General features: G+C 49.1%; 1 protein-coding gene across 5 annotated transcripts in view; it reads right to left on the bottom strand.

Annotated features, from left to right (window-relative positions):
* Positions 1-866: 866 nt before the first annotated feature.
* Positions 867-27,186, bottom strand: part of CASZ1 (castor zinc finger 1) — a 159,461-nt gene continuing 133,141 nt past the window's right edge. For 4 of the 5 annotated variants that reach the window (XM_018079448.3, XM_018079451.3, XM_018079449.3 and 1 more), the window contains 13 exons: positions 26,114-26,286; positions 24,530-25,398; positions 22,480-22,621; positions 21,266-21,329; positions 18,571-18,731; positions 15,548-15,670; positions 14,665-15,000; positions 13,702-13,900; positions 13,017-13,188; positions 10,263-10,411; positions 8,248-8,482; positions 6,568-6,858; positions 867-3,383 (listed from right to left, as the gene is read on the bottom strand). In XM_018079448.3, the coding sequence (XP_017934937.1) occupies positions 2,116-3,383; positions 6,568-6,858; positions 8,248-8,482; positions 10,263-10,411; positions 13,017-13,188; positions 13,702-13,900; positions 14,665-15,000; positions 15,548-15,670; positions 18,571-18,731; positions 21,266-21,329; positions 22,480-22,621; positions 24,530-25,398; positions 26,114-26,286 (4,182 nt within the window). In that variant the 3' untranslated portion in view covers positions 867-2,115. The remainder of the gene's footprint in view (positions 3,384-6,567; positions 6,859-8,247; positions 8,483-10,262; positions 10,412-13,016; positions 13,189-13,701; positions 13,901-14,664; positions 15,001-15,547; positions 15,671-18,570; positions 18,732-21,265; positions 21,330-22,479; positions 22,622-24,529; positions 25,399-26,113; positions 26,287-27,186) is intronic. The other variant, XM_018079453.3, reaches the window with a different exon arrangement.

The following is a 27,186-nucleotide window of genomic DNA, read 5'->3' as shown; positions in this document are numbered from 1 at the left end:
TTAACCATATCTAAGGGCTATCCAGAAGGCAGGTGACCCCCCCTCATCCCCCTGGCATTGGTGGTTTCTCTTTTGTTCTATATATAGTAATAACCTTTACAGGAAAAATACTGTACAACTTTTTTTTTTTTTTGCCTTTCCTTTTGAAACATTATCTGAACATTCTGTCCCCACATTTACACAGCTGAGCTGCTTGTTTATAAATCAGACCTGATCTGCACCAGTTCCTTAGGGAAATAATTAAAAAAAAAAAACCAAACAAAAAACCAACGCAACCTAAACTTCTTGAGGCCTTTATCTGTTCAGAGTGAAAACAAATCCCGGGGATCCCTTGGAGCTGAAAGGCTCGTAGAGCTGAGGAGGGGAGAGGGCGCCTGCATGGTATGAGAAAAAAATAATTAGGGTTTTTTTTTTTTTAAAAAGGGACAAAGCTCAGACTAGGCTGGTATACTTAAAACTGGCACCGAAATAACTATTATCAGAATTAATCCATACTAGTCCTTCTGGAGCCCTGGTGTGTGGACAAGCCCTCTCAGGCTCAGGCAAGGATTTGGGGTCAAACAGCCACTGGCTCACCTGCTGGAGTCTGGGACAGTGTCCTGTAGTGTGTGTTCCCAGACCAGGCTAGGAAAGGAGAGCAGGGAAGAGCTTGGAGCAGGGACAAGCCCGAGCTGCTGGAGGTGGCAGGTCCAACAGTGGAGGTGCCTTTGCTCACGCAGTGCCCGAGCCCCCGGCCCTCCCGTCCGAGTTCTCCGCGTGGCCCCGGCCCTGCTCGGCTCCTCCCCAGCGCTGCCCTGGGGGCTGCAGCGGCTCCGGGGGCTGCGGGACAGGCGTGTCCCCTCCTGCCCCAGGGCCGAGCAGGATCCCGGGCCTGTCCTGCCTCCTCCTGCCTCGGCAGCGCTGCCTTGGCCTCTCCCAGAGTCACCAGGGCTCCGTGTCTGTCCTGTCCTGGTGCCAGGCTGGGGACAGGGCTGGGCACGGGACATTCCTGTCCTGGTGCCAGCGCTCGGGGCAGAGCCCGGACGCTCCTCTGAGCACGGTGCTCCCTGTGGGACAGGGCAGCTCACAACCTCCTGAGATGGGGATACTGAAGCACCACAAAAACGCCTCACCCTCAGCAGAGAGGAAGCACCTGGGGGTTGGGATGAGATGGAACTGGATGGCGGATTAACCCCAGTCCTCCAGTGTGACAGACCCTGTGACTGCCCGCTGTGTTCTTCCCAGGTTACTTCAGCTAAATCCCTACAGGCAGAGCAGCAGGGATGAGGAGAGGTGTCCTACAGAGAAAGTGTAGACTGAGAAAGTTTTACAATATAAATAGCATTCAAAATTATTATCATTAACAGTAAAAAGGATCTGGAAGAACAGAGGAGTGTCCCGTTCCCACCCCTGCTCGTTCATTAATGCGTCCTCATTTATGTGACAATAAATACCCACTCCCACCCTGGCTGTCTGATGCCATTCATTTAATGCTGGAGAAAGAAGGGGGAGGGGTGGAGAGAGAGCACACCCCTCACCCCTCCTTCCCACCGGCAAAAGCTGAGCTACTTGTCTCTGTGACACCAATTCCTTGAATTTTATATATGTGTGTGTGTGCGTACATTATATATAGAGAGACACACACACAAATATATATCTCTAAAATTCATTACCTGTTGTTCCCACCCACCCCCCTCCAAGAAGTGGAGATTATTATTATTATCGTACAACTGAAAACATGGAAAAATAAAACCCAGAAAGAAAATTGGGGGGATAGAGCCCCACCCATAACAAAGGGTCCCCAGATGGGCACAGGCCCCACGCACCATGCAGGGAGCAGGGAAGAGCAGCAGGTACCCTCAAGGTTCATGTCCATATAAAGGGTATTTTTTGCTGCATCCTGCCCCCTGTTCCGGGATCTGTAGAATGGATGAGGCAGCACCAGTCCTGCTGCAAACCGATCTCTTATGGGGCCTGGGGAGGAGCAGGGGTTTCCTTCCTTCCTCTCTCTCGTGTGTGTGGCACAGAGTTTGTTTTTCATTTGCCATCCCAATCTTTGTTCTCGCCTCACATAGGGTCCTCTTAGTAATTCTGTGTAAGAGCAAAACCAAACCACTGCTGTCGTTGTCTCTTGGATTAAGGAGAAGCTGCTGGAGCAGCGGTGGAGGCTGGGGCAGCAGCTGGAGCTGGAGCTGGAGCAGGAGCAGGAGCAGGAGCTGGGGCTGGAGTGAGGGCTGGCTCGCCCTGTGGCCTGGAAGCATCACCATGGTCTGTGGAAGAAGCAGCCTCCTCTGGTTCTCCATCTTCTTTAGTGGCCAGGCCTTCAGGGTCAGGCAGCGATTCTTCAGAATCCGTGTTCAGGTCTTCCTCTTCATCATCCTCCTCGTCGTCATCATCATCATCCTCCTCTTCATCATCCTCCTCTTCTTCATTCATCTCCTCCTCATCATCCTCTTCATCCTCTTGGGAAGAGTCATCCTCGTCCTCCACATCACCAGAGCCCGATGCCCCCGGGCCCCTCTCCTGGGCCGCGGTCCCAGCTCTGCTCGGGGACGGGCCCTCGGTGGCCTCTGCCTGTTTCTTGCTGAGGTCCAGGGAGTCGTTGAGGCCCACACCGGCCGCATTCTGCAGGAAGAAGAGGGAGTTGTTGTTGTCAGTGCTGAGGTTGAGGGAGCTGTCCAGGTTGATGGAAGAGTTCTGGATGTCATACTCGAGGGTGGAGTGGGCGAGGCCCTCGGGGCCAGGGGAGATGGCAGGCAGCTCCCCTCGCTCCTGCTTCTCGTGCTTGCGCTTGTGCGAGTCCATCTGTGACATACCCACCACCGTGTGTTTGCAGCCAGGGTAGGTGCAGTGGAAGTGGGAGCACTTGAGTTTGTACTTGCAGTCGGGCACCTCGCAGTCCACGCTGGAGCTGAACTGGCAGAAGCCCGCGGCGCTGATGACGTCCTGCTTGCCGTGGTGCTTGCGGTGGGCTGTCACCTTGGTGCTGTCAGTGCAGCGGAAGCCGCAGCGCAGACAGTGGAAGTGTGTGCTATTGCCAGAGAACTGACAGTCTGGGAAGTTACAACTCAGCGAAGACTTGAAGCGTTTGAAATCATCCAACACCAGGTTGTCGACGCGGTCGTGGTGCTGCGCGTGCTTGTACATGTGGGTGCGGCCGCAGAACTTGTAGCCGCAGTTCTCCCGCGTGCAGTGGTAGTGGGTCACCTTGAGGGAGAACTGGCAGCTGGAGTCCTTGCAGTCCTCGTAGAGGTCGTAGCGCCGGAATCCCTCCAGCATCATCCCCTCATCCAGCATCTTGCGGGAGGACGCGGTCTTGCGGCGCTTCCCGAACGGGGACATGTCCTCGATGATCCAGAAGCGCTTTTTGGCCCCCGAGGCAGTTGGCATAGTGATGGTGTTCCCTGGGGAGAGAAAGCGAGAGCGGTGTTGCTGACAGCCAGGTCTCTGCATCTCCCAGCCATCCTGGCAAGCTCATCCCTCAAGCTCTGAGTGAGCCTGAGCTCCGGGATCCAGCACTGGTTGACGCCTGCTGGACATCACTTCCTCAATTTTCAGCATATCCTGCCTTGCCTCAGCTGCTGAAGCTGATCTTGTCCAAATGCTAACTGTTGCTTCTCTATTCGATACTCTCACAGTTTCTCCTGCTGCTTAATTAATCTCTAGTCCTGTTTTCCTCAAATGAGACTTGAATAGGGAGGAGCTGGCTTGTTCCAGTCCAAGGACTAAGGTGTGTTACTGCAGTTCTTCACCACTGGAGTGGTGAAGGAGTTTCAGGGTGCTAAAAGTCAGGATGTGTGCACTGTTCCACCTATCCAGGCTCTTGAAATCCACTACCATTGCCAAGGACAGGCAGGAAGTGAAGAAGATCCCATGCCTGATTAAAACTGCACGGGGGGGAATTTATAGAAACAGGATGGACTTTGGCCAGGAGACTGCACCATCCCTCACTGTAATGAGCCTACATATTACAGTGAGTGCACTTAGAAAGACAGATGGACAGATGTTCAATGGGGCTAATTCTCATCATCACTAGCCAGTGGACTCTGAGAGAAAATACCAGTTCTGCAGCTTTCCCCTGGGTCTCAAAAATCACATGATGCCCCCAGTAAATAAAGAGCCCTCATCTGTCTTCCCTTTCATTCACAGGGCCAGTGCATCTGGCCAGTGCTCCCGTCCCCCAGGAACACAGTGACATCAAGGACTCGACCTCATTATATCTATTAACTTTTTTTCCTTCTCTGCTTGCTAGTTCCAGAATCAAACCACAATCTCCAGTATCAACATGCAGCGCAGACAAGGTTGGAGGCAAGAATTTCTCACCAGGTGCAGACCCGTGAGTGTAATTGGAAATTATAGCTTGCAACTAAAACATACTTCTTTTTTTTTTTGCCTCTCTTCCTGCTGAAACTGCCATCCTCTTGAAAAGAGACACCATTTGTGACACTCAGTGCCTGGGGCCGAGAACCCAGAGCAGCTTGAATCCTTGTCTGGGAGACTGAAGGAGCAGTCATCTGTTTGACTGGTGTAATTCCCTTTCTGGCTGATGCACAGGTATTCCAGGAATAGTATTCCATACTAGTGCTGCCCTGCTGGCCCTTCAGTGACAACCCTTCAAGAGAAGGGGAGGGAACTCCTGGAGTTACCCTGGCACTGTAGGACACGAGTCACTGGAGTGGAGCAGGAACCTCCTCTCCCACATGGCCAGGCTAGAGAGGCTGCAGGATCAGCAAAGAACAGAAGGTTTCTCCACACCCATTTGTTCATGGCACTTGTGCTCAGGCTGCAGGTCAGGACACCAGCCTGGGGCTCCCAGGGCGAGCCCTCGGAGTGAAGGGAGCTGGTGCAAAGTGCACGCTGGGGATAACTCCGTGTCACTGCAGGCTGGGGATTGGCAGGCCCTTCACTGCAGAATCTGGGACCAATTTACTCCCTGCTCCCCCCTGAACATCTGGTACTGTAAAATCCAGCTCTCCACTCCCAGCCAACTCGTGTGAGTGCATTTGTGCCTGGGCAAGTTGCTGGTGTCCAGAGAAACTCCTTGTTTTTAGAAAATTATAGCCAAACCATCAAGTCCTTTAGCATTAATTAGCGTGAATGGTCATACTGTCTTCAGATGGGAATATGGGACACGTCATCTTTGGGGAAAGACTCTGGATGAGAAATAAGTAGAATTTAAATTGTACCTGTTTAAAACTCAATGTATCTACCCAGCTTTTACAACAGTTAAACAGATGTGTTTAAAACTTTAGTTAAAAAGCAATTCTGTTTCCTCATACAGGCAAAGTTTCGGAGTAAGGGCATGATGGAGAGAGATGACACCTTGGGGCACTCTCCTCCTTTGCCACCAGCCAACCTTCAGTCCCTGCACCCCATGGAACATTACAAGCCTCAATGGATGTGATCCCCAGCAAATCTCAGTGGTAAACGTTTGCCATGAGCTTGTCTCTCCAACTACCAAACTATACATAGGTAAAAACAAGAAACTTAAAAGTCTTTGATTAGAGGAAGCACAGCACAAGGTTAAGATGTTTCAGGTTGCATGCAGATAGTTAAAAAAGAAGCAAAAATATAGTTTCTTGTGAATTTTGTTAATTGGCACACACTCCTCTGGACAGGGCAAGGATCCTTCTCCTGCCAAGTCCCATGAGAAAAACCCGTGAACTTCCAAGGGGAGTTGGTCCTCCAGCCACAGTCCCAACCACTGACCTCGGATTTACACATTACTAAAACTGGCAGGAAGAATGACTGGGACATTTGTAGGCTGCCAGAAGCCTCTTAAGTGTGAACTTTAAGCATATGCCCTTAATTAACTAGAAAAGAGCTGGGAGTTGGGAGAAGAAGCCAAAACTGAGACACACCCTAAAAACCAATCCCAGCTGGAATGAGAATCCCCAGCCTGAGACATCTCTGATCTTAGTCACACATGGGAAACATGGCAGCTTAAAACTAAAAAATCTCTCTGTGTTTTCTGCAGCTGGTTAGAGCAGATATAAATAACAGTGAGTGTGAGAAACAGCCCGAGCTGCCTGATGATGTCATGGTGTGACACCGCCTGGACTTCATGGGGAAGGCCCTGAGCTGTGGCTACATATGAAGCTCCCAAGATCAACAGAAACACAGGACCTGGTACCTCCTCAGACATGGACCTGCCAAGATACACATGCAGCAGACTATGACAGGCACTGGGCTGGGTGGCCTGGAAGATCTAAGCAAGAATCCCAAGTCCCATTAATGCCACATGAGCCAAAGTTTGCTCTGGGCCTCCTTGATGTTATCAAGAGGCTGAAAGTGCATTTTAGCTGTGGATTTTGTTAGGTTTTTCTCATAGTTAGCAATTGGTGGGAATTGCTCTCAGGTACCTGAGTGTCTGTGAATGATTTGCTGTGGTTTTGGTTCCTTTAGCTGTGGTTACTGTGTGAGCAGGGAGAAGGAGCAGGCACGGGCAGGCCCCTGGGTAACGTTAGATAAGGCACAGAGCGACCTCGGCTGCTCTACTGACCCAAAGGTGCAGAGAAAAAAACGTGGGCAGGGTGAGTGGGGAAGGAGGTGGGCACAGGACACGGAGAGAAAGCAAAGAAGTGTTACCTGCTGCATCCTGCACTAAGGGAACGTCACTTTTTACTGGAGTTGGAGTGGCAATGATGGGCGAGAACCCAGCGGTGCTGGCGGCAGGCATGACAATGCCTCTGCTGGCTCCCAGAGTGGCACTGAGCAGGGAGTACGAGAGACAAGATGGAGAGAAGAGATAGGGCAGGGTGGGGAGGGGAGACCTAAGCAGGGCTTGTGAGAAAGATGGAGGCAGAGATGGTGGTGGAGGTTGTGGTGCAGTGTGGGCATCGTCGGCAGCAGCAGTAGCAGTAGAAGGAACCAGGCAGCCTGGAGAATGTGGAGAGAGAAAAAAAAAAGGCAGAAAAAAAAAAGAACAAAAAAAAAGGAAAAAAAAAGAAAAAACACAACAAAACAAAAACCAAAACAAAACAAAAAACAAAAGAACTGAAATGAGAACCCAAGAGCAGAAGCAATATGATGAAAATGGAAAATACATTCACAAATGTATGAAACAGAACTGTAATGGAGAAGGAACAGAAGGTGAGGAACTGACAGCACCAGGAAGAGAAGGGTTGTCTCTGCAGGAAGTAGAGTGGCTTTATGGCATGGGGGAAGAGCCACAGGGTTTCAGGCAGGAATTCCTGATTGACTGGTCCTTGTTCACCTATGTGGTGCCTGCCTGTTCCAACTACCAGCTGTAAGGGTGCTCTCTCTGACATCTGGGGGGTGGAGCTGCTCCTGCCTGGAGAGCATTTCCTAGGAAATGTGACTTGGGCCACCACTGACACAGGAGAGAGTGCCAGGAACCACTGCCCACAGAACCCTCTGGAGGAGCCACAATGTCATGGGGCAACCACTGTGGGGACCCAGCAGTGACATGAGGCTGGCTGGGCCATGGGATGGCCTTCATCTGGTGTGGGAAAGAAAAGTAGGAAAATTAAAGCAAACTGAGGCAGCCTATGCAGAGTATCACACTTAACCTGGGAAGGACAGCTAAGAGATTCCTTAAACTGTGAGATGATAACAGAACTCCAAACTGGCACCTGAATCCTGACAAGCTGACCCTGTAACACAGGGCAGTGTGAGATGGCTGCATGTTACCCTGGCAAATGGGACACAAGGGCAGGAACTTAATTCCCAAAAGAGGGGGTGATGGGGGTCTCCTCTGTGCAACACTGCACAAAGTGGAACAAGAGTTTCTGTGTGAGGAAGGGAGCTCTCTGAGCTGCTTTTATATGTGGCTTCCTGAAGATGTGGTAGGTTTTATCCCCTGTGTAGATAATATTTGCTGTTGTACAGTCCTTCTGTATCTCACCAGTACAGGAAAGTGCCTGACTTCAGATGCTGCTCAAGGAAATACAAAAAGGTACCAAGGGAAATGCCAAGTACAGAACAGGCCCACAGCTTTTTTTTTTTTTAAATCAACTATTAAAATAGACTCAACTCCAAGACCCAGGATAAAAACCTCTCTTCATGGGGACAAAAAAGATATGCTGTTAGTTCCTGGATGCTTGAGGTGCACATCTTGATGGACCTTTCTCTCAAGTGCTGGAGAGAGCTGGGTTAGTGTGAGGCACTACTGTGAAGTTGGTACAGTTCATATTTTAAGGTGCAGCTATCCCTTGGCCTCTCTTCATGAGTTTATCTCCCAAGAGAGCAGGCAACTGATGACCCATTTCACACCCCTGCCCTTCTCCTGATGTACTCCTGATGTACCTGCTGATGTACTTTCATTGCCCACTGGAGTGCTGGAGCAGCTGCGGTCCATGTTGGAAGATTCCGAGGAGATCCCCCCAGGGCTACAGCCAGTGTAATCCATGTACTCATCTGTTTCTGTGTCCATCATGCTGGGGGGTCCCTGGAAGGAAGCTGGGGTTCCTGATGAGGCTGGGCTGGGTGCCATGCTGCCAACCTGGGGGAGATTCTCATTTCTTGGAGTGTGGCCAATAACCTGCAGCAAGAAAACAGGACAGGGACTTTCACACCAAAAGCGAGATGCCAAGACCAAAACCATCTGTCTGCACGTTTATCTCTCTCCAGTTCATGAGGGATGGCTGGAACATGCTTGTGAGTGGAACCCATGGCACTGGGAGAGTGAATCTTCCTGCCCAGGGAGCTCAGAGCATTAAACTTGGCACGGGCACCCTGGTATGTGAATTGTGATGCACTCAGAGGCTGGGAGTGTTAATCTTGGCACCACCTCCTGGTGTGTGGATTCTGAGGCGTTCACAAACAGGAGGTGTTAATCTTGGCATTGCTGCCTCACTGTGTAGGTCCTGCTGCAGTCAGACCCTGGAAACATGACTGTCAGTGCTGAGGCACGGGGGACACACGTGTGTGCTGTGCTCACAGCGGCCTGGCCTTGTCTGGACAGTCATGGGTTGGTACCCAGAGTATATCCCAACACTGCACCAACTGCCTACAGAGTACCATGGCATGGGAAAAACTGTGGCAGCCCAGCAGTCTGGTCAGCTCTGCCACGAGCCCCAGGCTGTGGTTTGATCCTTGTTTGCTCGTTTGCTGGACTGCTCCATGGGCTGAGCCCAGACCAGGATGAGTGCTGTGTGCTCCCAGGACTGCTCAGGCCACCACTGCTGCTTCTCACTGACACAGGACTGCCAGTGAAAGGAGATGGAGGTCAAACCCAGCATTCTCTGCCCAGCATGCACTAAAATTCTCAGGTCTGAACTCAGCATGTGCTACAAGAGTAGTGAACACAAATCTATTTGTTAAACCCTGAGTTTGATTCTTGTACCTAAGCTTTCTGTGTAAAGACCCAAAGCTGCCACAACAGCAACACCAGTTCCTTGGCATCTGTGAACTCATTAAATCCAACAGCACTAGGCTTGAACAGTTCACTTACTGACAGTAGTTAATAACTAACAGGGACCTCTCATTCCCATGTTGTGGAATGAAAGAGGGTTTCCATCTTGCTTCTACAGATGGTCCTTTTTGTTTTCCATATACCAGATGATGTTCTTATGGTCAGATCAGCCACAGGCATTTAAATAAAGCCAGCTTGTTTCATCTCCCAAGTCAATGGAAGCTAAAGCAACTGAGGAGCAAGAACGAGCAGGAGGTGGCAGGAATGCTGTCCCTTGGAGCAGCAGCTCAGTTCTGAGGCTCTTCCATTTATTCAGAGAACAGATAAATCTACTCTGCTAGTTGCTCTCAGTTACATGTTAGAAAAGCAGCAACTGCATCACTGCTACTTCCTGAGAGAGGACAGGAGTGCCCCAGCTAACTCCACATCAATAAGGGAAGAGAAATTTCAAGCCTGGTATTTCTCCCATCTTAGGTGGAAGCAGCAAATGATTCTTTATGTGCAACAGGAAATGTTTGCTTTAACCAGCACGTTCAATTCTTCCACATCCTAAGCACTTTAATTTTAATAAGCCAATTGTGTATACTGAGAGAGCTGGGAGAGAGTGCAAGCTGTAAATATGATTATTTTAGTGTTATCCTTCTCAATTTTTTTCCCCATAATTCACAAGGAGAAGCTGTTTACACTAAGCAATGCCTTGCTGTCTGTGCTTCATCATCTTTCCTCATATCGTGTAAGTCCAGTGAGGTAAAGCCACTCTGGGTGTTCTCCCATATCCCAGTAGGATCCCCCAGTGCAGACACACATCCTTAAGAGTCTGGGTCCAAGTGTCCTGGCCCTGCAGCAGCTTTGCAGCCAAAGGGGCCAACGCTGCCTGTGGATCCACAGCTCCAATAACAGGAGTTACCTGAGTGGGAACACGATCGAAGTTCTTCCCCAGCATTCTCCTCATGTGCTTTCTGGCGTGGGATGTCATTTGGTGCTTGAGCAGGAAGGAGAACTGGCAGCCCTCTCGGATGCAGTGGAAGTGACTGTTCACCTGGTTGTATTTGCAACCTGCAGACACAAAACCCGTTGTATGTAGTGCATGAAGGTACGGGGAGGGAGCAGGGCTGGGGGGAAGGTGGTCGGACAGGACAAAGCTGCTGCCACGTGGGTTTCTGGGGGATTGAACATTATCAATGGCCGTGGCCTCTTCAGGAACAGTCTTGAAGGTAAAAAAACAAACCCACAGTCTATTGCCTGCTGAGCTACTGCAAGAGAGGATTACAGTGTATGCTGATTTAAGAAGTGAGCCTGAGCCGAGTCCCATCCCTCATTGTTTCATTATAAAGAAAGGAACATTACCATTACATCTAGTCGTGCCTAATGCTCTCCAGTCTTAGCTAGTGCCTTTTCTTTTACAAAGAGAACAAAACCAAGACATTTAGCTGTATCACAGAAGTTACAGTCAAAAATACACGCTCATAATTAGATTAGAAATAAAAAGTTCTTTTTCTCTTTTTTTCCTTGAACTGTGCTCTCGGAAAAGCAGTCTCCTATCAGCTCTAGCTCTGGACAGTGTGTGCTCTCTGGTCAGATAGGAATGAGCCAGGAAGTGTTCATTGCCACTCCAAATTTGTTGTATAATAGGGGCAGCTACTGAACAACAAGCAGTTCACTGGGTTCTGGCATAGAGCACTTCACACGTTCTGCTCCTCGTGGCTACAGTCATGTGTGCCAGGGGTGTGTGGCATTAACAATCCCAAACAGCCACTTCCTATAGCTGATAAATAATGGCTTGGTATAGTTCAAACACAGCTGTACCAATAATCAAGTTCTGCTGTTCTCCCCCTCCCTTGGCCATACCCTCAGATACACAGAGGTACAGCCAGGCTCACTTTTACTCACTTTTACGCCCATCCACCTTTACTTGAACACGTATTTTTTCATCTCTCTCTCCAATCATACACATATATATTTATACACACAGAAACATATATTAAAAAAACCCAACACCCTATCATGTGTGTTTGTTCAGAAACATTCAAAGCCCTTAAAGCAGGGCAGTGATTTCTGCTTACACCCATACACACACATTTTCTGAATATACCTCTACACACACAACATAAAAAGCAGAGACGTAGGGAGACACAGGGATGGATTCATGTTGGTATAACCACACACCCCCACACCACCCCATCACACTGCCTCTATCTGTGCAGGCAAATGCAGGGTGCTGGCTAAATGTGTGTTTACTGCACAGCAGGCCCAGCCTATGGGCACCTGTACAAGCTGCTGGATGCAGGGACCCCATCCCTCCCCAGCACAAACACTGCTGACACAGGCACAGCCTGGAGCTGCCACGCTGCCAAGCAGCTCCTGGATCACCCAGCCCATGTGGAGCTCTCAGACAGTGTTTTATGTCCATGCCAAGAGTGTGTTTGTTTAGGTATCGCTCTGCCCACAGCCCCACCTCTCCTGCCCTCCCCATCCCTCTGATCCCTGTGCTCTGGGACTGGGAACAAACAGTGCTGTGGGATGAAACACTATCAGCACAGGGCAGGTGAAGGCTCGCCTGTTGCCAGGGCACCGTGTGGGCTGGGTGTCATCTATCACTGTCCTGCTTTGTCTGGCCCCTGCTATCACCTGAAACACCCAAAGGTGAGCAAATAACACAACTGCTGAATCTGCTGCCATGTGTCAGTGAGACCCAGGCAGGTACTGGCCACAGGGTGTTGACACTCATTACCCTGGTTACCACAAACAAGCTGCCATTCGGGAACAAATTTTTTGATGTATTCAAAGCTGAGAAGTTTGGTTCTGGTTACTGTGGCTGTTTCCCTGCAATGGGGGGGAACAGCACCCAGAAACATTATTCTGAACCTTGTTTAGTTCCAGCCTTTGTTCCAACCAGGAGTGACAGGGAACTCTTGGGTCTGTGACACTGTTAAGCCAAACCACAACGAGAACCCCAGGAAGTTCAGGGCAGAGCTCTGCTGGAGCTCTCTTTAGGGACTCCCCCCATTCAGAGCCCTGGATTTCAGCTCTAGGTCCCTTCCCAGGAACTCATTCTACTTTCTGTTGTTGTGTGTTTGTTTTCCCAGCTTTGCACTGGAGGCACTTGGATTTAGTAACTGCTGCAGTGCTGCTGACAGTCCTGGCAAGTGGGCCAGCCCCAGTCTGAGGCTGTATTCCCTGGGAGCACGATCACAGGGGCTCTGGAGAACTGGTTTGGAGGAGAAGGGAGTAGTTTATTGCATGCTCTTCTCCATCTCTCTCTCTCTGGTTATTTGCCCTTTGACTTCCAAAATGCTGCACTGGCAATAGGTAAAAAAAAAAAAAAAATCCTCCTAAGAGCACCCTTAAGCTTCCCAACCAACAAACACCAAAAAAAAAAAAAAAAAGCTTTGACAATTAGATAAAAAGGAAAAACAAAGGGGAAGCTGTATGTCCAGACAAATACATATGTACAATTCTCTCCATCACAGTTTCTATCCATTTACTTTGAGTCTATTTGGGAAAACATGATGCACATCAGGAACTGCTTTGTGTTTTGTTGCCTGTCTTGTTTAGTGATTTAATGACCAAATACCTCTTAAGCAAAACCTGCAGGTCCTAACTCCTGGCATTCTTGGCCTGGGCATGGCACAGCCCACATGAGAAAGAGAACAAAACTCACCCAATCTGCCACATTCTTCCCTCTTGGTAAAATACTTGAAGCCGTTGGCTGCCCTCCTCTCTGCCTTCTCATGTTTCTTCACGTGCCAGGGCAGCTTGGTGGTGATGTTTGTCACGAAGTAGCAGCCAGGACGCAGACAGTGGTAATGCCCTCGCATCCGGAATTCACAGTGCTGGGGGGGCAAGCAGGCACCTGCTTTAGGCAGGACTAAAACAAATGCACCCTCACCTGCCTGCCACTAATGGTGTCCCTGCTGAGGAGTGAGAGGGGCCTGAACTGACGCTCCAGATCCCGAGCATTTTATCTTCCACAACCTGCAGAGCACCTGGTTCCCTCTTGTCTTTTTGCCTTGCTGTTGTGTACTCTGTAACACTCTGTGTGGCTTTCCCTGGATTCATCACAGATTTTTATTCTATTTCATCCTGTGTCTCTCAGGTCACTCTGGTCCCCCTGGCTGCTTCACCCCCTGCTTCACCCCAGTCAAACAAACACACAAGCACCGCAATTTCCCATTAGACAGAAACCAAACATTTTGCAAGACCATGTAATTAAGACCCTTCCACAGTTCTGTAGTTAGACCAGGAATGCCACACTCAGCCTCCCTTCCTGCTGGGGAGTCAGTGTACCTGATCCTTCTCCTCCTCCCACTCCCACAGCATTCCAGATGCTCTGGAATGGCTCTTACCTGGTTGGGACAGAGACACTGCAGGGAGTAATAAGCAAACTGGTCTCGCACGTTCACCAGGTTGTTGTTGGGGTTGATGTGGTCCAGGCAGTGGGATTCTGCTTTGCCAGAGGTTTTGCACACATACTTGCAGTTCCCAAAGAGACAGTGGAAGTGGAATTTGTTGGCGTACTTGCAGTCTGTTGCCAGGCAGGGATCACTGGAATACATCCAAAACCCAATCATCACCTTCACTCATTTCACACATTTGTTCCTTTGCCAAAATTTAATTCAAGGGGAGCCCAGCTGAAGCCTCTGTTCCAAACATGGCCCACAGATTTCCCATAGCCACCTTTCTCTTTAGGGAAATTGAAGCTGGCAGTGCTACTGCAATTCCACCCAGGCAGGGCACTTTCCTGATTAACATTATTAGAACACAGCAGTGCACGGTGGGTTCTGTAGTCTTTGAGGGCCACTCTTCCAGTTTAAAGCTCAACAGAAACAAAACTCTTGGGCAGTCCCACTGCAGGATCCCAGGGCTTCCCCTGATCAGACAAAATCATCACTAGTCTGCCTCATCTGCTCAATGGGTTTGGTACCTTATGCCCCAATTCATTCCATAGATTTCTGGCCCAATAACCCTTCAGTGTCAAAAATACTGCAGACACCTGTGTTTCTGTACAGCCCTCATAAGGGATAAAAAAGGAATCAGTGATATATCACCAAGTTTATTTCTCCTCTAAATTTGTGCCTAAAAGTGCTCTCAGATGTACTTGAAAATCTTGATTTTTTTTTCCCTAAGATAACTGAAAGTATTTCCTGGACTTCAGAGAATTAAATTTTCTGTGGGGTAAAGGCCAGAGTACTTTCTAGGCAGAAGGTCTCGGTGGTGAACAGAGGTGTAGTACTGCAGCTCTGAGGAGTGGTACAGAGGGCACTGCAGGGCTGGGGGGACAGAGGAGGCAAAGGGCAGCTCCAACTTACTTCTCCTGGAACTGGAGAAATCCGGGTTTGACCTGAGGCTTGGCGTTCTCCAGGGAAGTCGTTGCCAAGGGTGAAGCTGCCAGGTTAGGCACTGCTGCTGGGATCTGAGGCATCTGGGGTATAGTGGAAGCCAGCTGCTTCCAAGCCAGCAGTGTGGGGGCAGAGGGCACAGTAGCTGGACTTGGAGTGGGCACGTCGAGGGCAGGAGCACTTGCCATGGTGGCAGAAGTAGCAGATGGTGATGAAGGGGCCAGTGAAGCTTTACTCTCAGTAGTGGTTGAGAAGGGAGACTCAGAGTTACTTTTCACAGTTCCACCCTCAGTTCGGAAGTGAAAACTGCAAAAGGACAGCGTTCATTCAGACATAAATTCTTGACCATTGCAAATAATTTGATTAAACATCAACAAGAATGGGGCAGGAGTCTGCAAGCAAATTAGCTGAAGATAAATCCTAAAAGGGGCTCTGCAAACTGTGCGTAAAGATTTAGGGCCCTCCTAGACCGTCTGTGAGGAGAAGGGAATTCCTTAAGAGGGGTGGAGAAATCAGAGAAATGAGGTGTGTGAAACCAGGGAAATGCCACAGTTGGAGCTCAGTGTGCCTGTGGGGCAGCTTCCCAGGGGTGTGGAGAGAAGCCAGCAGTTTGTTGTAGTGAACTACAGGGAACTATCCAACAGGAGAGACCAACTGTGCCAACAGATCTGTCTTAAAATCTGCAACATCTCCTTCCCTTTGACCCCTTCAGACTCAGGCTGCCCAAGGCCTGACTCACTCTTTACTTGGACATTCCCCTGCCTTTACAAGGAACTTGGGGTGGTCTTGAGCTGGTCTCTCCCTCCCTGCAGTGCGTGCAGAGCTTTCTCAAGACTGCTGCTCTCCCACTTACTTGGCGTGTTTGATGGCTCCATCCAGGGTGCTGAACAGGGCCCCACATTCCTCCACCACGCAGTGGAAATGCACCTTGTGCAGGAAGTCACACTGGGCATCACAGAAATCCTTGGTGCCAAACCTGGCCAAAGCAGACAAGCAGGCATCTTAAGGAAGGCCCCAGGAGAGAAGCAGGGTTGGAACAGACATATTTCCTTTGTTTTTCAACTCTATCAGCGTTCCCACAAACAACAGTCACTCAAGGGAATCCAGATTCCCCTCCTGCCTTGAAGCAGCAGGGTATCCCACAGATGGGGGACAGGAAGCACCACCTATGTACCCACTGCAGCCTGGACTGCAGAAACACTGCAGAGCATCATCCCTGAACACAGAACAACCACCCTGCCACGGGAGCACCGTCCAGGATGTGCCTTGTGTCATCCTGGAGAAAACAGTCAGAGGGCAAAACCAGCTCAGTGTGGTGTCACTGCTCACCCACTGCTGAGATCCTCTGTCTTTAAAAGAGCAGCACAAATACATGTGGTTTCAGGAAACTCCAGAATCACAGGGAATGGAGAAATCAAGTAAGAAACACTGGCAGGAAGGATTTGAAACTTAACAAGGGAATCTTGCATAATTAAGATACAACAAACTACAGTTGCTCTGATGAGCAGGAAAGCAAGAAACAAACGGCAGCCTGTGTGGTCCCAGGAGGGACCTCTCACCAAGGGGAGGGTAAAGGGAAAAGAAAAAACTTCTACTGGAAAAGGCCAGGATATACAACACATGCTGTCAGTTATGGCTGCAGGGAGAAGAGGAAGGAAAGCAGTGGTGGGGTGAGAGAGATGAAAACAAGTTACTGCAAACTAAAGGGGGTGCTTTACCAGGGACAAGAGGTGCTCAACCTAAAAAAGAAGGCCCAATGAAAATGGGAGGTGATGAGTCAAAAATGGCTGCACTATAGCATTTGCTTTGGGTGAGAAAACTAAAGACAAAGCAGATAAAGGGACTGGTTGGAAAAATATAAATATACACAAATCAGCCAGTCTGGGTGATGTATGTCCTGAAGTGCAATGGAAATTAACTCCCAAACTGACTGCATGACTATTTGCTGATTTTTAAGCCACAGAGAAGAGGGAGGTACTATGTAATTGGAAAAAAAAAACCCAACAGTCAAGGTACTGGTTGTTTCAGGGGGAAAAAAAGTCAAGTCATCTTTGGCAATTATCACACCTCTGGCCTTAACTTCTCCTTCCAGTAAAGTAATGGAACAAATATTAAGAGGGAGGAGAAAATCATTAAACATCTAGAGGATAAAGGAACCATGAGCAATAAACAGCATCAGGATTATAAAGAATAAATCTTGCCAGACAAATTTAATTGCTTTTTTTGATAGAATTACAAAATTAGTGGATGAAGGGATGCAATATATTTGGATTTTAGTAAAGCATTTTGATACAGTCTCGCATATGCTCAGAATTAATTCCAATTGGCCTGGATGTGATGCCACCTCATGGCTTGAAACTGGCTGAGGGACTGTAAACAAAGGCTGATGACAACCAGCACCACACTGAGCTGGGAGGAGGCATCGTGTGAGTGCTGAGAGGAGGACTTGGGGTAGCCTGAGCTTATTTAACATCTTCATTAGTAATCTAGGAGTAAACAGCGTGATAATGAAATTCAGAGAAGATATACTAAACTGGGAGGAGTTGGCAACACCAGTGCAAGAGGAGAGAAAGAGCAGAGAGAGGCCTGGCAAGAGAAGGGAGAGAGTTCAGAGCACCAGAGTTGTGTTTGAAAACACACAGCTGATACACTCGGGGGGGTTTGTACACAGGGGACTCTCAGAGCAACACAAAAGCCTGCCCAGTGTCACAGGGGATGGCAAACACAGGACATACACATTGCTCTGTATAGCTGCAAACAGTGAGCTGCCCACATGGGGGGCACAAAGCTTGTTCTGCCTGGGTGATGCCAGAGCAAGGGCACAGAGTCAGACCAAAGGAAGTAAATAAGTCTGGTTAAATGGCACGCTGAAAGTCTGTGACCATCTGAAGGGAGTGAACTCCCAACTGCACAGAGGAATTATCTGCTGTGGTTCAAGGGGATACAACCAGAACTGCAACAAAACTACAAAAAGGGAAATTCAGGTAGCAAACATGGAAAAAAAATGTGACACTGAAACTTCTTAGGTGGTAGAATAATGCTCCCAGAGACAAGAAAATAGCCACACTGCCTGGCATAATTACAACTAGGCTGGACCAAATGCAAATGGACTGCAGGGAAGGATCTCACAGTGGCCAGGGGCAGATGGACTAGAAGACTTCCTAGTCTTTTCCATTAAAGCCTGTGATTTACAAAGTGTCCACAGGCATTTGTAGGCAATTAATCTGTGTCAGAGCACAAAGCCATGTGTCTGCCTGGGTGTATGTGCGTGTGCTCAAAGCATGTGTCTGTCTGGGCATGTATGTGTGTGTGGGTGAGGTCTGGACCTGTTCCATTTTCTTTTTGAGTCTTCCCTACAACAAAACCAGCAGCCACCATCCCAGTTCCCATACCCCTTATACTTACTGCCATGTCCCAAATCCCCCCAACTTTCTCTGTTTCAGTGGCCCGTGGTCAGAGGAAATGCCCCAGGAAGCCCTTTAAGGCTCCACGACCCCGGTGCAGTATCTGAACATGGTCCCACACAAGGTCAGTGCTAAGGGGACACTGCAGTGGGTCCCCAGGACTCACAGATCAGGGACATAAGGAGCAGCCTAAGATGACGTGCAGGCCAACACAGCTTTGTGAAGATCTGTGCTCATATTTGGTTCTCAAGATGCCTTTGGAAAATAACTCTCTGGGGCAGACATTCCTTACAGGACATCAGCACTTGGTGCAGGTAGCAGGGACTGAACACGCTCTAGGTAGTCAGGGTATGGCAGAGTCAGGCCTTTACATTTAGCAGAACTCTGAATTCAGGGGTGAACCTATGAGTCAGACACTTTGCAAAGAAATCCCTTCCCCTTTGCTGCATTCCCAGTTCCACGCTCTCCTTACCGGCGCAGGTACATCTTCCACGGCTCAGAGAGCTTCTCCTGGACAAGGGCCTTCACTGCCTTGCCCAAGTACTGGGTTGGCTCCCCAGCCCCAGCCTGGCTGCCATCACCTTCTGTCTTAATGTTCAGCAGGTTGCCAAGGCTGGCACTGGTCTTGGACATCTGGAACAAGAACACAGACACTGCATCAGGCCCAGCAACAGCCATGGACACCCTCAGGACTGTCCCACACCAAGCTGTGTCTTCAAAGATTGTGAGAAGACAAGAAGTCTGCACAGGCTGCCCCAACTGCATCAGCAAAACTTAATAACACCTCACTTCTGCATCCTCCACCCAACTATCACAGAGCACTCGAGTTCCCATTGAATATTCATGGCTCTTGTTCAGCAGTGAAGCCTCGTGTCTATTTTATACAGGGGGGAACTGAGGTGAAGAGAGGTCTCCTATTTGACTATGGAAAAGGTGTGCAGGCTAAAACAGTAATAGCCCTGTGGAGCTCCTACAAAATGCTGGTCTCTACACAGAGCTCTGGTAGAACTGGTAAGCTCAAGTTTATTTTGAGTAACCTTGTCCCTGCCCCAAGGATGTCTCCTTTTAAAGTGAGTATCAGGTATGTTGTGAGGGTGGAAGGAGGAGAATGTCATTCAACCTGGGAAAAAAAATTCTGCCTCTACTTAAGTCCCTGGAAAATTCTTATTAACTTCAATAATGAAATATGTCACTTTCTGTGCTAAATGGACACATCCCCCACAAAGCAGGACTCAGACTCACAATCTGCATTTTGTGAGGCTTCAAATTGACTCTGCACAGAGAAGGTTTAGAGGTCCAGATGTGGTATGCAGGATAGAAAAAAGAAGTCACTCAAGAGTGCTTAGAGGGAAAATTTTCTTTCAGAATAAATGCACAATTTCCCAGACCCTTTCTTGCTCTGTTGTGCTCTCAATTACCTCCAGTAACAACAGTGAATTTCACAGCGTGAATAAAATGCAGGATTGGGCCCAATACTTGCACTGGAAACTCCACCCACTCGAGGATCTCAAAGCCCTTTATAAATATCAGTTAATTAAGTCTGACAGCCCCCTAAATAAACTGCAATAGGCTACAGGAATCCTGGCTATTTGAGGCTCTCTTAATGCCCCCTGAAGGTAAAGCCCCTGCTGCTGTGTGGAGACTGCAACTCTTTATGGCTGGAGTCAGAAATCCAGGTCGTCTGTTTCCACTGGGGCGTTGGGCATTCCATTCCTGTAAAGGGCTCTTTTTCCTAGACAAACAATGAAGGATTCCCCCACGGACACAAACTGTGCAGCAAGAGGAAAAGACAAGTGTGATGTGTTCCTGAGCAGACCGAACTCAACTCAGTTCCTTAGAATTCTTGGAATCAGTTCCTTTAATCAGTGGGTTCTACTCTTTGCTGCTTTATGTCATTGGTTAATCCCCTTCTTTTAAAAAAAAGAACCTGAAGAACTCACAGTTTGCCCCTGTGCTACGCCTGTTTGGCACAACATAAAGAGTCGTGTGTCAGGCTGCACACAAGCAAATGCTGATTTCCAAGCACATGCTTAAATCCCATATTATCCTGGAGATTTTCAAGTGAAGTGCCCACTGAAAGAGAATTTCCCTGATTTGGGGCCTTCAGAATGACTCAGGACCCCGGAGAGCAAACTCACTACGCACATTTACTCGCTAGAGAAAAAGCTGCATATTTGGAACCACTAAAGGGACAATACATGGGAACAGATAAGAAATTAAGTTTAAAAGGGGACATCAAAAACCCAGTGTTAACAGAGAGCCCACGGAGGAGAAAAGTGACACGAAGGATAAACACAGAAATCAAACAACACAGTGAAAACCAGCGATGAAACAAGAGAGAAAGGAGGCAGGAGATTACGAGGTAAAGTCACTTTGCCCTCTCTTGAGGGTTATATGGCCTTGATGCTTGTAATGCCCAGAGCCAAGGGGTGGGCAATAGTTATGCCTGTAAAACCATCACACAGCAGAATATTAAAGCATGGCTCAAAGGCTGCCCTGATCTCTACTGCAGTTGTATGCAGCAGCAAAATTAATCTTGGTACAGTAGAATTTATCATGTGAAAGGGAAATATATATTTGAGATGATGTATAATTTAAGGAAAAAGTAAGGAAAAAGAAACTGTACATTATCTGAAATAAATATTCTAGAACACGGTAAAGGGGATTCTGTTGGACACCATTACTCACACCAGAAAGACAGGAATTGATGATTTTGGTTCAAAACTTCTAATTTTTTTCCTTCTCTTCCATAAAAACAAATTATTCGCCCCCTCCCCCAATGAAAAAAAATGTTTTTAAGTAAATAAACAAAATGAATAACTATAAAAAGAGAGCGAGAAAGAAGTTGCCAGGTTCTGGAAATAAAAATGAAAGGAAAAAAAAAAAAAAGCAAAGGAACCTTTCGGAGCCATCTAGAAAGGATGGAAAAAAAAAAGGTGTCAGAGGCTGCAATATATTTCTTCAGCCAGTTCATTAAATTAATTCGTAAGCAGTGGCTCTGAAATTATACCCGATGAAAAATGGTCTCAAAATTTAAATGGTACAAACTCATCTTATTAGAGGCAAAACATTAAAAAACAAACGCATCTCGGCCCCCCCTCCCCGCTATCGCGGCTTTAATTTCTCGTGGTGGGGGCAATGAAAGGCGTGTGATGGATGGCTCTTACCTTATTCATAAGCGAGGATAAAAGAGATGAATTTGCCGAGACTGTGTGGCCATTTGATTCATTACTGGAACACACAAACCAACAGGGTTTAGTTGAGATGTGCACAGGGACCGGGAGCGCTCAGATTAATCCTCCTCCCTTCAAGCTGCCTCGGTCCTCACCTGCTGCATCCGCAGGAAGAGAATGATGCCCACCCTCCCCTGGGCAGGCCAAACTCGAGATAGCCAAGATGGAGACAAAGGGAGCCCCGGGTCTGCAGGATTTACTTCTTTAAGCTCCTAAACAGCCCAGACCAGTAACTCAGTGTCCAACCCATCCAACCCACCACACTTCATTAGTTGACTCACAACCTCCCCCATGCTCCTTCATCCTGCTAGAACTTCCCACGAATATATCCCAGAAAACCAAGGGGGACGTTGCTGAAGACTCACACTGCCAGGGACATGGGGCCCCTGGGCAGCAGAGAGGAAGGCAAGGCAATGGTCAAGTGCTGAAAGGCAGCCTTGGGATCTCACACCATCAGCAGCAGCTCCAAGTGCTGGGGTACCAGGTTTAAAGAAGGTATGGCCAGGAATGTATAGAAAGGTCAAAGTGGAGCTCACTTATCCCCAGGATCAGTTCCTCTGCTCTTTTTCCACACAGGACAATCCCCAAACACTCCTGTTCTCAGCAGGTATGCCAGGCAAGTGGGACACATGTTTTGAGAAAGGTGCGTTCACATTGCACAACCATGACCATAACACCATGGATCATGCCAGACCCAGACCAGAGTTATCCTGACACTGGGCTGTTTTGTGTGTCCGATTTCTCTAGCAGGTGCTTCCCTCAGACCTTGTTCAGCAGACAGACAGCAGTGCCAGTGCTGCTGCTCAGAGTGTGCATAGGTGTGGCACTGGGCCTTTGATCAGCTCGGGATCACAAGAGCAGGACTAAGGGAAAGCAGCTCTGCCAGTGGCTCATTTTCCAGAGGGGAGGACAAGAGGTGAGGCTCTTGTCAAAGAGTCAAAAGGTGCTTGTGAGCTCAAAAAAACATCTGGAGAACATACACTTGAGGGGGACTATAATAACCATCCCTGCCTGCAGTTTTGGGGAGTCCAACTCAGCCCCTGTGAAACTGCCTTTCACCAACACTCCGTGTCCTTGTGTTACAGGTACAGGAACTTCCCAGAGCTCGATGCTGGGAAGAGCTCAGTGTGCCTGTCCCCTTCTCTCACCCGTGATCCTTGACGCTCAGGTCCAAGCTGTGCTCCTGCAGGGAGTCCTGACTGGTGGCAGATGATGATCCCATGGCCTCCGCAGGTTCCTGCTTCACCTGGACTGGATTGAACCGTCCGGGAGCTGCTGGTTGTCCATTCCCTGCTCGAGAAAGACACCCAAATTAAGTGCAAAATTTAAACGAAAATGTAGGTCTAAAATGAGGTTACAATGGCAAATAAGTAAGTTAAATCACTGGCACCAGTGCCTAAATGGAAAAAGCAAAGGAAAAGTGTGGGGGGAAGGGAAGTGCTGGGATTGCTGGTCAGCGTTTATTGCCAAGTTGACATGATGGGTTCTGACGTCCACTCCAGCGTGGAAATTCTTCAAGTGATAATTATTGCAAAATTATGTCAAAGTTGTCCAGGCTATGGGCCCTTTAAAGGAGAAGGGCGGAAGGAGCGTGGGGGAGACCTGATTCTCTGCACAAACTGTCATAACTAATTTGCGGGGCTGCCTCTTAAGCGTTTATTAAAGACTCTGTTAATGCTGAGGCAATGTGGCAGCTTTCGACTGCTAGTCAAGCCCCCTTCCCCGTCCCCAATCCCAGCGTTGCCGTAGCGACAGCGCCGGCCCCGACACTGCGCCTGCCCAGCAGGAGCATCTGCCCCGCCGGGGCGATCCGAGGTGACAGCGAGGGACCCGCGACCTCCCGCCACCGCCCCCGCCACGTCCCCACCGACCCGGCAGTGCTGCTCCGCGGGGAGCTCTGCGGAAAGAAAAATCCGAATTAAAGGAAGAGAGGGGGAAAAATAAAAAAAAAAAAAGGGAGGGAAAAGGGAGAACAAATTAAAGAGAAAAAAAAAATTAGGAAAAAACAGCAAAGAAAAAAGGAGGGAAAAAAAGTTGCTGACAGGAACATGTCTGCAGAGCTTTTCTCCACAATCCCCAAGTGACTAAAATATTAATTTGCCCTCCGGCAGTACAGCTGACAGCGAGCTGCTTCTCAGACAGCAAGTGGCATTTTATTAAAAAATAAAGGAAAATAGTTTCCTCAATGACCTTTCTCTGCTTTAGGAAACAATTTTTCAAACAATAATTTTAAAAGTATGTGAAAGTTCCCCTCCCTCTTTAATCAGATCGCTTCGTCCTACTCCCCCGTTTGCTCAGCACTCCCACAGCCAGGGTCAGCAGCTGCTCCAGCCTCTCCATGCCCCAGGAAGGAGCTCCAGGGCAGCCCAATGCCATGGGGGCTGCCAGGCACAGCCTCCCCCCATGACCCCTCACTGCCCACCAGGAGCTGACCATGTTCAGCAGACTGTGGAGGTTCCCTGTGCTCTCCTGGGAACCCCATGTCCCTCTGGAAGGGCTGGGCATGGGCTATGACCTGCATCAGGTGTAGGTGGCAGCAGCAAGAGCTTCATGCTGCCCCAGGGGAGTTCTCATTTCCATCTTTTACCTCCTCAGGGAGCTGCAGGGACAGGTGAAGCACAGCTTGCAAGGACTGACCAGGAGAAAGGTCCTGTTTGTGGACTGTACCAGCACTATCCCCAAACCCACAGCTGGGGCAACAGAGCTGGAGCACAGAACCGGCATCCCAGACCAGAAAAACAACAGGCCATGGGCTACAGCATCATCACCACAGGGACCAGCTAAAGCTCATACAGTCTCTGCACAGCCTGCAAGTATTGGCCAAGCTTTTCTTCATTTCCATTTTCAGTACAGTGCCTCTCTCTTTTCAGCTTACAGCAAACTACACATGGCAAAACTCTTCCTTCAGCTCCTTTTGTGGGCAAAGCTGTGTTTCCTGCCTCTCTTCTGGCCAGGTGGGTATAGCCAGAATCCACGGGAACCCATGCCAAGACTGCCCTCTCCAAGGGCTAACTAGACACAACCAAGTTCACTCTCCCATTCATATTCCTTTACTACCTCCTTCCCACCTCCAGTCCCATGGAAGTGGGAAGGAGGTAGTAAAGGAACATAAATGTCACTGGGTGGCTTCTCATTCACTCTCAGTCATCAGGCACTGCTCTGCCTCCCACCACTATCACCACTGATGGGGTAACTCACCTGCTTCAAGTGCCACAGAGGGCTTGAGTGCAGCTGCTGCCAGCCTGGCCATCATAGGAGAGATTAATCCCTTGCTAGCAGAGATCCTTTCCATTATAGATGCTGCTGGAGCTGGAGAGGAAGTAGCCGCTGGCTCACCAGATCCTGAGACTGCCTGGGACGAGGAATCTGCAGGAGCAGATGATGTTGGATTGGCGCCAGAAGAACCAGCAGTCATCAGATTAGCCGAGCTGGCAGGCAGTGGTGTAGAGACCCGACTGGGGATGATGGGGAAGAAGGATCCAGCTGTCCCAGGAAGTGCTGAGTTGGAGAGTGCCAGGGCCAAGGGTATATTGCTGGGAAGAGCCTGGGAGAGCAGGCCAGAGATCTTGGTGGCTGGTGTCATGCTGTTGGCAGCCTTGGTGGCCTGTGAGGAAGCGAGCTCGGCCGCAGAGGAGGGCGCGGCCGGGACGATGAGAGACACGGAAGACTGTTGGCTGGTCGGGGAGGCACTCAGGCTGGAGTTCTTGGAGCTCATGGCAGAGAAGTCAATGAGGTCATCGTTACTGGACTCCTCCTGCTCGTTGTCCTTGGAGCCCAGGAGAGAGGCAGGCAGGCCCAGCACTCCCGAGCTCCGGATGTGCCGGCGCTCGTGTTTGCGTTTGTGGGAGGTCATCTGGCTGGTGGAGGTGAAGGTGAAGCCACAGCCTGCCCTGATGCAGTGGAAGTGGTTGGTGGCCTTGCTGTAGACACAGCCCTCATACTTGCATTCCTCGTACTTGTAGAACTTCTTGAAGCCATCCTTGGCATAGGCATCATCTTTGATGTGGTAGCTCTTGTGCTTCTCAATGTCACACTTGTTCTTGAAGGTGAATGTGCACCCAGGTCTCCTGCAAGGGCATCGAGGACAGGGGGGTTGGCTGTGTGGGCAGGAGCACAGCCCAGCTGCTGTCACCTGCCTCCCTCTGGGACAAGGACTGGGGCCGGGATGAGACAAAGGCCTGGCTGCAGAGGGGCTGAGGAGCTGTGACACCAAGGCCAGCAGAAATGCTGCCATGTGGGACAGCTGGGATGCTCACTCCCCTCAGAGGAACAGCCACAATAACACAGGCACCCTCCACTGAAAGTTCCAACCAGAACAGCAGCTAAAGGGGACTAAGGTACAAACTGTGCTTTCCTGCTCTTCCTGAGAACATGAGAAATCAATAGAAGAGCAGTTGTGCACAGAAGGCCCAGTCAGGCCCCAAAAGGGATGAGCTGGCTGGAAAAAACCCTACCATGGAAGTGCCATTAGCAGTGTATTAAGGGCCTACTTCAGCTGCACTCTGATGAGCAATGTGATCTCTTTCCTAAATGATTCTAGGATGTATTTTCTAGTGGGTATCCTCTCCTCAGATCATACTCCTGCCTTCAGAGTGGTCTCTGGAAAGATCCTGGAAATCCCATCTGCCCTGGAACATGAGTTCTCTCAGGAGCAGGACTGTGAAGGTCACAGCAGGGAAAACCAAGTCCCTGTGCACACTCCTGAAATTAGGACTTGGTAGAAGGAGGCACACAGAGCACAGAGCTCTGAGGCAGGATTCCTCCCCCTCCCTGTTGTCTCACCTGCAGTGAAAGTGAGTGGTTTTCTGCCCATAGAACTGGCACTCCACAGTGCCACAGTCCTCCGTGGCACGGAACCGCTGGAACCCGTCGTTGATGAGCTGAGTGTTCTTCTTGTGGAAGTTCTCGTGGGTCATCACGTCAGAGGTGCTCGTGTAGACCTTGTTACAGCCCACCTGCCCCAGGCCAAAACAGGAGTCATCAGCACAGTGGTTTAACAGCCTGCCATCATCACCAGCAGTAATAAACACACGAGCAGCACACATACATTTAACAGTTCCATTTGTGTGCTGCTCCTTGGAGTATTAAGTCATCACTTCAATTCCCAACCTAAAGACTGAGAGAGCAGTTGTGGGAAAAAAAAAACCAACCCAACCCAACTCTCTGGGCATGAAACAGTAAGAAAAAAAGGGAGGATTGAAGGGATAAAAGACCAGCTCTGGATAATCATGCCTGCTTAGGGAGGCAGTAAGCAGGGTTCATGCTCTTAAGGAGAAGGGAAGACTAAGAGATGTTGTTACTTGTTGTTATCTTGGGGTGACATGGAATGAAGCAGGAGTTTCAACTATTTGGGGAATACAAAATTGAGTGGGAATAAGTTATTTACCTCTTTAGTCCTTCTGAGAGGTAAGGCAGGGTGATGCAACATGGGGCCAACCAATCTTTCGAGGTCGTAATAAACAGTTTAATTCTAGCAAAGCTTACACCCAGTGTTCAGCTGGTGACTTTTTTTCCCTGTCCCTGCTCAAGACTTCCCACGTCAATAATTTTAAACTTGTGCAGCAAATGGGAATGGTGTGATGAGGAGGGAATGCTGAAAACCTGCCTTCCTCTGGGCAAACCGGGCAACTTTGCCATATTGAGTAAAAAACCACTGGAATCCCAAAACGTCCTCAGCCCTGCTGAGGGAGGATTTTTTTTTCTTTTCTTCTAGCACAACGTGTGCCAATGCCTGCACCATCTCAGAACTGAAGAGAACAAAAACACCACCCCTTAGTTCAGCCCAGGTTGATTCAAACAGGCCATAACAAAACCCATGACAAATACCCAGGGAAAAAAAAAAAGGATCTCCAGCT

The sequence above is a fragment of the Manacus vitellinus genome, unplaced genomic scaffold (genome assembly GCF_001715985.3).
Source record: "Manacus vitellinus isolate BGI_N305 unplaced genomic scaffold, ASM171598v3 scaffold_46_pilon, whole genome shotgun sequence".
In the NCBI taxonomy this organism is placed as follows: domain Eukaryota; kingdom Metazoa; phylum Chordata; class Aves; order Passeriformes; family Pipridae; genus Manacus; species Manacus vitellinus.
The sequence above is the reverse complement of the archived record's forward strand: the minus strand, read 5'-3'. Positions and strand labels throughout refer to the sequence as shown.